General features: G+C 45.5%; 1 protein-coding gene across 1 annotated transcript; it reads right to left on the bottom strand.

The window, feature by feature from the left end:
* Nucleotides 1–2,382: 2,382 nt before the first annotated feature.
* LOC136386980 (histone-lysine N-methyltransferase PRDM9-like) lies at nucleotides 2,383–11,532 on the bottom strand. Its single transcript, XM_066358074.1, has 7 exons — nucleotides 11,462–11,532; nucleotides 11,253–11,360; nucleotides 7,851–7,952; nucleotides 7,376–7,647; nucleotides 6,933–7,000; nucleotides 5,058–5,251; nucleotides 2,383–3,515 (listed from the first exon to the last, which is right to left on the bottom strand). The coding sequence occupies exons 3-7, from the start codon at nucleotides 7,921–7,923 to the stop codon at nucleotides 2,383–2,385; spliced, it is 1,740 nt and encodes a 579-aa protein (XP_066214171.1). The 5' UTR covers nucleotides 7,924–7,952; nucleotides 11,253–11,360; nucleotides 11,462–11,532.
* Between the last annotated feature and the right edge of the window lie 238 nt (nucleotides 11,533–11,770).

Consider the following 11,770-nt stretch of genomic DNA (forward strand, 5'->3'; position numbering starts at 1 on the left):
GATAAGTTCTATCTTCTTTGCTTTGTGCAGCAAGTGGCCCCAGAAACCCTTTCAGAGAACTGTAGGAAGTAGTTAATCTAGAACTGGCTGACTCCTTTACTCCTGCTGGCTCCCTTCCCTTGCATTCTTCTTGTTCCTTCCTCCTCAGGAAATAAGGGACCTGCCCCTGCTTCCTCCATTGATCCACTTACCTGCTTATGTTAAGTATGTTTTCTATCTCTGTACTTTCTTTTTTTGTGGTAATCTATTGGTTCTGAAAGATTATTTTCTATCCCTAAATGAGAGAGTTGGATGAAACCCATGGTTATGCCCTCACCAGATAGCTCAGTTAGTTAGAGCATCATTCTGATACACCAAGGTTGTAGGCTTGATCCTCAGTCAGGGGACATTCAAGAGTTAAACAGTGAATGCATGAGAACATTGGTGCTGTCATATTTGGAGTTTGGCAGTTCTAATAGGTGTGAATGTTGTATTATTGTAGTCTGAATTTGTCATTTCCTAATGATACATCAGGCAGAGCTTATTTTTACAAAGTTAGGTGCTTGGTCTCGTCAACATAAGAAACATGAAAACAGGGAGTTTTTAGGATCTTATTTGAGCCAAAATGACTCCAAATATTTGGGATGAAGATCTCCATTGCTACAGACTGACAGTGGAGCATTTTTTTTAATACTTTTATTTTTTTAATGGGGCAGCATCAATAAATCAGGATATATATATTCAAAGATAACATGTTCAGGTTATCTTGTCGTTCAATTATGTTGCATACCCATCACCCAAAGTCAGATTGTCCTCTGTCACCTTCTATCTAGTTTTCTCTGTGCCCCTCCCCCTCCCAGCTTTTCCTCTCCCTCTCCCCCTGCCCCCATAACCACCACACTCTTATCAATGTCTCTTAGTCTCACTTTTATGTCCCACCTACGTATTGAATAATGCAGTTCCTGGTTTTTTCTGATTTACTTATTTCACTTCGTATGATGTTATCAAGATCCCACTATTTTGCTGTAAATGATCTGATGTCATCATTTCTTATGGCTGAGTAGTATTCCATAGTGTATATGTGCCACTTATTTATTTATTTTTAAAATTTATTTTAGACAGTGTAGAAGGGGGAGGGAGAAGGTGGGAGGAGCAGAAAGCATCAACTTTCATATGTGCCTTGATCAGGCAAGTCCAGTCTTTTTATTTACTTATATATTTAACTCGTTTTAGAGAGTGGATAGAGAGAAGCAATTTTTTCCTTTTCTTTTTTGCAAGAGAGACAGAGAGAAATAGATAGGGAAAGACAGGAAGGAAGAAAAATGAGAAGCATCAATTCTTTTTTGGGGCACCTTAGTTGTTCATTGATTGCTCTCATATGTGCCTTGACCAGGAGGCTACAGCACAATGAATGACCTCTTGCTCAATCCAGCAACCTTGGGCTCAAGGCAGTGATTCTGGGGTCATGTCTATGATTCCATGCTGAAGCCTGCAACCCCAAGCTCAATCAAGCTGGTGAGCCAGTGCTCAAGCTGGTGACCTTGGGGTTTTGAACCTGGGTCCTCTGTATTCCAGTTTAGGGCTCTATGCACTGCACCACTGCCTGGTCAGGCACCATTCTCATTTTATAGATTAAAATACAGAAAAATGGAAGTTGAGAATCTTGCCTTAGGTCGCACAGCTGGTGAGGGCAGAGCTGAGATTCAAAGCAACTACTGAATGATCTGGAGTCCATGTGGTATGCACCATGAGATGCTCACCCTGTAGAGGCCAGTGAAGAGAGAGTGTGGGAGACCAGGTGCCCAGACTGAGCCAGGTACTCAGACATGCACACACACATGTTCCACCCTGATTTGCACCACTGAGACACAGATGTCAAAGGAAATGATGACAGGAACCAAGAGAAGCCAAGGGAGGAGGGTTGTGAGCCTACTAGGAGAAAAGGCTCCACTTCCTGGGAGTCAAGGAAATTCCTTTCCTGGTGAGTCTGTCTCAAATCTCTCTCCCTGGGCAGTAAGCTAAGTAGATTGACTCCAGTCTTCCACATTTCCAGGTGTTGAATTTCATTTCTATGCATGACAGTGTGAGTTCTCTGTTGCTCTCCTGGAACTCTGGTTCCAGTGACAGGGGAAATGAGGTATGTGAGCTTCAAAGTTTTATGAAGATAAGATTTATTGGAACAGGAGGCTTGGAGAACCATGGAGGAGATTAGTGTTGACATTCCCATAGCACTTAAGAAACTGTCTTGCTCATCTCTTGTTATGAAAGTGAAGAATTTGTTTAATGAGTTACTTTTGTATAAATTACACTCTTGGGAGGGAAGGGGTCAGTAGACTCCTTCTGAAGTCTCTTCAGAGGTGGGAGTATGACCCATGTAATAGCTATGGCTGCAGAGATGCAATTTTATGCTAATAACTCACTACACTCTTTGCAAACATAATGCTTCTCCCTTGAGTGTTTTCTCTGGTGTCTGAGGAGATCTGACTTCCGTGCAAAGCCTCTCTCACACTCCCTGCAAACATAGGGCTTCTCCCCTGAGTGTGTCCTCTGGTGTCTGAGGAGATGTGACTTTTGTGCAAAGCCTCGTTCACACTCCCTGCAAACATAGGGCTTTCCCCCTGAATGTGTCCTCTGGTGTATGAGGAGATGTGACTTCCGTGCAAAGCCTCTCTCACAGTCCCTGCAAACATAGGGTTTCTCCTCTGAGTGTGTCCTATGGTGTATGAGGAGATTTGGCTTCTGTGCAAAGCCTCGCTCACACACCCTGCAAACATAGGGTTTCTCCCCTGTGTGTGTCCTCTGGTGTATGAGGAGATATGACTTCCGTGCAAAGCCTCGTTCACACTCCCTGCAAACATAGGGTTTCTCCCCTGAATGTGTCCTCTGGTGTATAAGGAGATGTGACTTCTGTGCAAAGCCTCGTTCACACTCCCTGCAAACATAGGGCTTCTGCCCTGAGTGTGTCCTCTGGTGTCTGAGGAGATATGACTTCCATGCAAAGCCTCGTTCACACTCCCTGCAAACATAGGGCTTCTCCTCTAAGTGTGCCCTGTGGTGTCTGTGAATATGTGACTTATCATCAAAGCCTTGCCCACACTCTCCATACTTGATAGCTACAATTCTTGACATTCCTACTTCCATAGATACTTTGCTTGTGTACACTGAATTTACTTCCTGGCCTGTGCTGGGCACTTCCTGCATCATTCTCTCTTGCTCACTAGAGCTTCCCAAGTGTCCTTTAGGAGGTTTGAAAAAGGCACTTGAAATCCTCCAATGCCTGGTACTTTTAAGCAAAGGTCTGGACTTTTCTTTGACCTCTTGACCTTCAGCTTTGTCATCCCAGTTGTGTGTATCAGTATGTTGTTGCTGCTGATTTGGATCCTCTGGGCAGGGATCCTCTGATTGAAGCTGTTTTCTTGTAGATGTTCCTGGGAGAATCTCATGGGGGTGACTGCATCCCACATGTTGGGTGAGGAATTTCTGACTGGAGAAGACCAGAGAGCAGGAAGGACACGGGTTTATGTTTGGCTTTGGTTCTGCTGAAAGAGTAAATTTTGGTCAGGGTAGAGGTTGATAAGGCTGCATGGGTCATATGTTTTGTCTGCTGTTAAGACTTCTCCCACGAGTCATTCTTATGGGGTTGACAGTATAATCTCTGCCTCCCACAAAGTGTTTCTTTACAGTCTGTTTTATCTTTTAATTTTTATGTACTATATCTTCTTTACAAATCCAGAAAGCCCATATCAAGGGTCCTTTCTATGCACTGCCATATGAGGGACTGTCAAGTAGCATCAGGGTCTGTTTCACCACTTGTATGGGTGGAACAATGCTGACCTTTCTTGTATAGGTCACGTAGCTTTTAACACAGTTGTTTTTAACACAGTTGTTTAGAAAGACCATTGGCCCCAATTAGGAATTGCTTCCCTCATAGTTTCCCACAGATGATAAACTGAAAATGTCCTTCCTCAAGCCTCACACCAAATATTCATACTTGATTTCATTTAGTGTCAGCCCATTTTATATACAATGGAAAGTCCTGTTTCAAAATATTTCCCCAACCATACTTTTTAAAAATTGATTAATTTTAGAGAGACAAAGAAAGGAGGAAGAAAAAGTAGAAGAAAAAGAAGAAAGAGAGAGAGAGAAATAAAGGCATTTATTCATTTTTCTACCTAGACATGCAGTCATTGGTCATTTCTCGTATGTGTCTTTACCTGGGTTCAACCTTGGTATTACAGGATGATGCTGTAACTGACTGAGCTAACCAGCCAGGGCCCCAACCATACTTCTTACATGCCTGACTCCTATCCCTCTCCAGCTAATCAACCATCCTCTCTCACTTAGAGATGAAATAATCTCTGAGAGGAATCCCCACTGAAGTGTATTTTCAAAAAATTAACAAAGCAAATCTTAGAGAATAAGACACCCTATAGCCGAGAACAGCACCATTGTCCCACCTCATTCAGGAAGGTCCCCAGTGTCTCAGCTTGATCACAGCACTGCATTTCAGGCTGCTGGGCATCTATCCAACTTCTGCTCTTACCCTGTATGCTAAACAGGGGTGGTCCTCAGAAAACAGGCCCTGGCCGGTTTGCTCAGTGGACAGAGTGTTGGCCCGGCATGTAGAAGTCCCAGGTTCAATCCCCGGTCAGGGCACAAATGAGAAGTGACTATCTGTTTCTCTTCCCCTCCCTCTCTCCCTTCTCTCTCTCTTCCCCTTTCAGAACCAGTGCTTCAACTGGTTCAAGCATCAGCCCAATAACTCAGTTGGGTCAAGTGTTGACCTCTGGCACTGAGCATAGTTTGGCTAGTCTGAGCATGGACCTCAGACTGGAGTTGCTAGGTGGATCCTGTTCAGGGCACATGAAGGAATCTGTCTATCTCCCCTACTCTCACTTAAAAAAATAAATCAAAAGTAAAAAATATAAAGATTTTTCCTAAGAATCAAAGGCATATGAAATCAATCCTTCATTTCTGAAGCATCTGATTTGAAATCTTACTGACTTTAGAGTGTACCATGAAAATTTCCAAGGTGAGTTCTCTCTTTTCTTTCCATTTTGAAGAATGGTTGTGCCCACCTCTAGATGCTGCGAGCTCTCTCTTCAGCTTGCTGCTGCACTTGATGCCCAGCTTCTGGCCAAACTCATCACCATACCAGACTAGCAGCTCACAGTCTGGCCTGATGACCCGGCAGGTTTGGTAGAAAATCTGCCTGTGATACTGAAAGGCCACCAGGTTCTGCTCTTCATCATCCCAGGCACAGTTCACATACCTGGGATTGAGGCAGGTGAAAGAAAAGAAACCCACAGGTGATGAGTTCCTACTATCTCTCAGATCCATGTCCAGCTCTGCACCTGACACTCGGGCTCTGATGTCGCTGACTTTCACAGTGCTCTCGGAGAACCTTCTGTTCAATGTCTGAGCCTGTCATAATGTCATATGACTTCCTATCTCCAGGTCCTGCTTATGGTGCTCATCCTGCCTAATACCATGTTTCAAAGCCAAGTCCAGACAGTCACCTTCACCCTGATTGTCCATAAAACCTAGTGACCTCTTGCTTCTCTAAACTAAATAAGGTTCCGTTTTATATCACAGAACTTGCTACTTGATGTTGGAATCTGTCTCTAGATTAGTTTACATCATTCAATACTCAGCCCAAGTCCATCTTTTCTTGAGAGGCCTTTCTCCATTCTCCTCATAGCATTTGAGGCCTCAACCAGGTTCCATAAAAACCTGGAGGTCTCCCCCAACCCAGAAGTGAGAAGCAGGGAGGCAGACAGACTCCCAGCATGCACCTGACCAGGATCCGCCCAGCATGCCCACCAAGGGGCAATGCTCTGCCCATCTGGGGCATTGCTCTGCTGCAACCAAAGCCATTCTAGCACCTGAGGTGGAGGTCATGGAGCCATCCTCAGAGCCGGGGCCAACTTTGCTCCAATAGAGCCTTGGCTGTGGGAGAAGAAGAGAGAGACAGAGAAAAAGGAGAGGGGAAAGAGTGGAGAAGCAGATGAGTGCTTCTGTGTGCCCTGGCTGGGAATCAAACTCTGGACTTCCACAGGCCAGGCTGATGATCTACCGCTGAGCCAATCAGCCAGGACTTGGAGGTCTCTTTTTCTTAGCAAAATCATAAAGAACAATAATAGCTTATTCACATTCTCTAGCTCTTGATAAAAGATCCCCTCAGGAAAGTGGCCCATGATCATTTCTCTGCAGGCTTCAGAACTCAGTTCTAGTTAGAAGGGAGGCTGGGATAATTTGCTGCCCTCACAGGTTTAGGCCAGTGGTTGGCAAACTCATTAGTCAGCAGAGCCAAATACCAACAGTACAATGACTGAAATTTCTTTTGAGAGCCAAATTTTTTAAACTTAAACTATATAGGTAGGTACATTCCTTATTGAGGTAGTGTCTACACATGGTATTTTGTGGAAGAGCCACATTCAAAGGGCCAAAGAGATGCATGTGGCTCATGAGCTGCAGTTTGCTGACCACTGGTTTAGGCTGTCCTTGGTTTAAGTATGCTGGCACTGTGCACTTCTCAAAAAAAATTATAGTTAAATATTTGTAAAATCAATTCTTTCACTGTGTCTGTAATTAGTTCTCCATAAGAAGATGGGTTATATGACTTGCTTAAGTAATACCTTCATCTAAACTGGAATATAGTAAGGGCTTAAATAATGTTCATTAGATCAATTAAAGTGTAACCCAGGACCTCAAAGTTTTTCTCCAGTGTCTAAATTTTGTCTATCATAGAGATTTATATTTTGAGGACATATGCTATATTTTTATCCCCTTTTTTCCTCTAAATACCTCTTGCTTTGAAAGAGGACTGCATGGAGAAAAAAGAGGAACAGAGGATTGAGGGAGACCACTGAGGGAGGCATGATGAGAAGGAAAGATGTATGGGCCTGAGAGGGATGAGTGTTCTCGTGACTCCCAGAAACTTATTGTCATACCTCATCCAGTTGGCCCAGGATTCATCCTTCCCATTCACATACTTATAGAAGTTTCTCCCTTTGGTGATCTGCATTTCAGGAAGAAAAAATAAAGGTTTTGTTTCAGTTGAGGAGGTAATAGAGAAATTATTTTCCCCTACTTTCAACAAAACTCTTTCAGCTTGCATGCATTGCCACTCGTGACCACATGATACTTTCCTTACTCATCACATCTGAGTTGACCTGTCACTCAGGGCTGGGAGGAGGCATTCCTTTGTGTCAGTACCACTTTGCTCCCACTTAACCTGTAATTCTCAACAGGAGCTCCATGGTCTGCAAAGTCCACTCAGTACCCAAAGCTATTTTCTCCATCCATGTCCTAGCATGTAGAAAGGCAGGTCCCACCAAGCCATGGAAGGGATGTGGGAAGCCACAAGACAGAAGAAGAGGTAAATACTTCTCACCTGCCAGGAGTATCCATTGTTGCCTGCCTCTTCATCTTCTGTGATCTGGCCCTCATAAGGGCCAAAGTGCAGACCCACTGGCAGAGCAGATGCCTCATTCCACACTCCAAGCCCAGCTTCAGGGATGCCCGATGGTCTGATTCTCAACCCAGGGAGCAGAGTGAGGGCTGCATGGTTCGGATGCCCCTTATCCACTGCACTGTCTTTTACAAATGTAGGGGGGCCATGCACATCACAACTGTCCATGAAGAAGTTCTGACACTTCTCAAAATCTGGGGGTGAGAGCAACAGGGATTAGGGAAGGTGTAGTGCATGTTCCTGGACTGTATAGAGCTTCAGAGAAAGCCCAGACACTCACATCATTGAGCCTCAATTCTGTAGTGCATGTTCATAGGGTAACGGAATGCTCTAAGGGGCAAATGACCAGATGAAATTATTGTATGAAAACACGACATGCTTTCTGAGGGTCACTTACAGAGGTAGTCATCATCCTGGGGCTTGCTGACCTCTTGGTACACATGGCCTTTTCTTTCTCGTAGGCTATACATCTTTACTTCAGTCTCCTTTCTCCTGAGTTCTAAGTTGGAGAAGAGTGAGTTTGGTGGAGTCTGGAGTGTTAGTCCCTATTTTGTCAGAAAACACACAATCTCCTCCTATCAAATTATCACCTGTCCTTCTACATACTCTGGTATTTTCCTTTGTCAAGTATTGGCTCAGAGAGCCTCTATAATAGTAAGCCTTTACACTGACTACAGATGACCAATGCAATATTTGTTTCTAGATCTTCCCATTATAAGGTTTAACTTCCCAAATTTTAGTTATTCATAAAATATTTATTATGGGCACAGTATATGTTAGGTATTGAGGAAAGGCCTGGTATACAACACCAACAGCGTATGGTCACTATTATCAGAGATGTATTTATTGGACAACGTGTATGTGTCAGTTCTTTTACATAGAATTTAAGCCCTAGCCAGTGGCTCAGTGGATAGATCGTTGACCCAGTGTATGTGTCGGGTTTGATTCTGGTCAGGGTACATAGGAGAAGTGACCATCTCCTTCTCCACCCCTCCCTCTCCTTTTTCTCTCTCTTTTTCTTTCCTGCAGCCAGTGGCTCAATTGGTTCAAGTATTGGCCCTGGGCACTGAGGATGGCTTGGTTAGCTAGAGCACATCATCCTGAGGTGCTAAAAACCAGCTCAGTACTCGAGAATTGAGGTTGCTGGTTAGCTTCACTATCTCCCCTCCTCTTATCTAAAAAATAAATAAATACATACACAAAGAAATAAATTGAATTGAATACTGTCAAAGAATACATTCATGTATCTTCACCTTACACATTAACATTCAAGAGCTCAGAGAATTTTTAAGATTTGCCCAAAGCTCCAGTGCTAAATTCACTCTCAGTTTAGTAGAGCTTAAATCCAGGCCTATCCAAAGTCCACCCCACATACCTAGGTCATACTTATTAGCCTTTCTAGAGGACTCAGAAGAACTGAAATCTACAAATGATTTTCTCTTATCCAATTTTAATCTGAAGTGATGTCCAGAGGGTCTTGCTTTTCCAGGATGGACTGTGATGCTGAGGACCCAGGTTTGAAACCCTTAGGCTGCCGGCTTCAGTGCGGGCTTATCCGTCTTGAGTGCATGCTCACCAGCTTGAGCACAATGTCGCTGGCTTGAGCAAGGGATCATAGGCATGACCCCATGGTTGGTGGCTCATGTCCAAGGTAGCTGGCTTGAGCAAGGGGTCACTCACTGTGCTGTGGCCCCCCAGTCAAGGCACATACGAGAAAGCAATGAACAACTAAGGAACTGCAATGAAGAATTGATGCTTCTCATCTCTCTCCCTTTTAGCCAGTCTGTCCCTGTCTGTCCCTCCCTCTCTATCTCTCACTAAAATAAAAAAGAAAAAGAAAAAAAGTTGGCCGTTCATGTCAAAAATATAATAAAGGTCACTTAACTGAACAGAAAATCCATTTCTTTAACATAAAACTTTCTCTTTTCTGTCTTCTTTTATTAAATTAAAAAAAAATTGCCCTGGCCATTTGGCTCAGTGGTAGAGCATTGGTCTGGCGTGCAGGAGTCCCTAGTTCAATTCCTGGCCAGGGCACACAGAAGAAGCACCCATCTGCTTCTCCACCCCTCCCCCTCTCCTTCCTCTCTGTCTCTCTCTTTCCCTCCCGCAGGCAAGGCTCCACTAGAGCAAAGTTGGCCCGGGCACTGAGGATGGCTCTATGGCCTCTGCCTCAGGTGCCAGAATGGCTCTAGTCACAACAGAGCAATGCCCCATATGGGCAGAGCATCGCCTTCTGGTGGGCATGCCGGGTGGATCCCGGTCGGGCGCATGCGGAAGTCTGTCTGACTGCCTCCCCGCTTCCAACTTCAGAAAAATACAAAAAAATTTTTTTTGCCTGACCTGTGGTGGCACAGTGGATAAAGCAATGACCTGGAACACTGAGGTCACCAGTTTGTAACCCCAGGATTGCCTGGTCAAGACACATATAAGAAGCAACTACTACAAGTTGATGCTTTCTGCTCCTGCTCCTGTCTGCCTCCCCATTCTTTCTCTCTCTCTCACTCTTCTCTCTAAAATTAATAAATTACATTTTTTATTGATTTTAGAGAGAGAGGAGGGAAGAGAGTGAGAGAGAAACATTGATTTGTTGTTCCACTCATTTATGCATTTAGTGGTTGATTATTCTTTCTTTTTTTTTTTTTTTTTTAGCTAGAGAGACAGACAGGAAGGGAGAGGGATGAGAAGCATCAACTTATAGCTGCAGTACCTTAGTTGTTTGTTGATTGCATTCTCAGATGTGCCTTGACCAGGGACTCCAGCTCAGTCAGTGACCATTTGTTCAAACCTTGGGCTCAAGCCAGCAACCTTGGGCTTCAAGCCAGTGACCATGGGGTCACATCTATATTCCCATGCTCCAGCCAGTGACCCCACACTCAAGCTGGTGAACCCATCTCAAGCCACAACCTTGGGGTTTGGAACCTGGGTCCTCATCGTCCCAGGCTGATGCTCTATCCTCTGTGCTACCACCTGGTCAGGCTCCAATGTTCGATTCTTATATGGGCCCTGACTGGACATCAAACCCACAACTTGGTGTATGGGGCGACTCTAACAAATTAAGCAACTTGTCCAGGGCTCCTTTCTGTCTTCTTGTTTCAGAGTGGCCTTGTCCAGTCTAATGGTACAGTGACCACCTTGCCTCCTTTCCTTCTTATCCTTTCAAGTCTACACATGTAACCGTCCTTGTCCTTCCTTAATCATAAGACTCTGGTCCAAATCAAACAGTCTTGGGAACAGAGCCTCAGGTCTGTGGAGCACAGAAACCATTTGGGTCAAGTTAGAGATCGCATCTGGACTTCAGCTGTGTTTCAATGCTAGACCCATGAACGCAGAAGGACCTTACTGACCACACCCTCATGAAACCAGACACACTGAAGAGATGGCTGACACAGGGCCTGATACAATGGTCCCTACCCTGGCCCACAACCCCAGCTGCCTTAATCACCATGATTAATCCTTTCCGGTCTGCAATGTGACCAGCGCTGCCCAGGCAGCCCTGTCCTGGAGCACTGCTCACTGGCCAGACCTATCTCCTCCTCTTGTGATGAGAAGTGTTCTGAATGAGTTATTTCTAACATGCTTTTATACTTTTATACCACTCCTGCTCATGAACACATCTATAAATATGTGTAATTATTTACACATGGAAGCAGTGTAGCAAATCGCCCCTTACTGCACAATGCACTGTTTGCATCTTGCTCATTTGCTAAATGTAAGTTCTGTGCGTCCTTAGCTGTTGAGAGGCTGGGGACCTGACCCTGAGTCGATTTCAAATGGGCAGCACATGCCTGCAGCGCCTCACCTTGCTGCCTTCGAGTCCATTCTTCATGCGAGTCCTCAGTGTCCTCCGCCGGGGGTCTGGTGGCCTGCTGGCGGTGAACCAGGAAAGCGGGCCTAGGGGCTCTTAGGCCTGGGGAGAAACAAAATCATGGTCCCCAAAGCGAAGCGATAGTAGGAGCAGCCCCAACCCTTAGCCAACCCGCATGCCTCCCGCGATTCCCGCTGGAGCACCTTCACCTGTGCGCAGCAGCGCGTCCAGGTTTTTCTCCACGTTGGGGCAGCGCGCCTTCTCCCAGTCGACCATGGCGGACACCCTTCCCGGGAGATGTAGGCGCAGATGTCCCTGAAGGCGCCGGGGGCCTGGGGGGCGGGTGGGAGTGACGCGGTCACGTGACCCTGTGCTGCAGCTGGGAAAAAAACGCTCCTCCTCGCCCCGCTGGGTCCGGGCTGCCCCCGCCCACCGCCCTGCGCTCACCTGCAGTGCAGCCCACGCCCTCCCCACCGCTCCCTCAGCGCCTCTGCGCAGGCTCCCGTGCGTGT

Source organism: Saccopteryx leptura, unplaced genomic scaffold (assembly GCF_036850995.1).
Source record: "Saccopteryx leptura isolate mSacLep1 unplaced genomic scaffold, mSacLep1_pri_phased_curated manual_scaffold_33, whole genome shotgun sequence".
Lineage (NCBI taxonomy): Eukaryota > Metazoa > Chordata > Mammalia > Chiroptera > Emballonuridae > Saccopteryx > Saccopteryx leptura.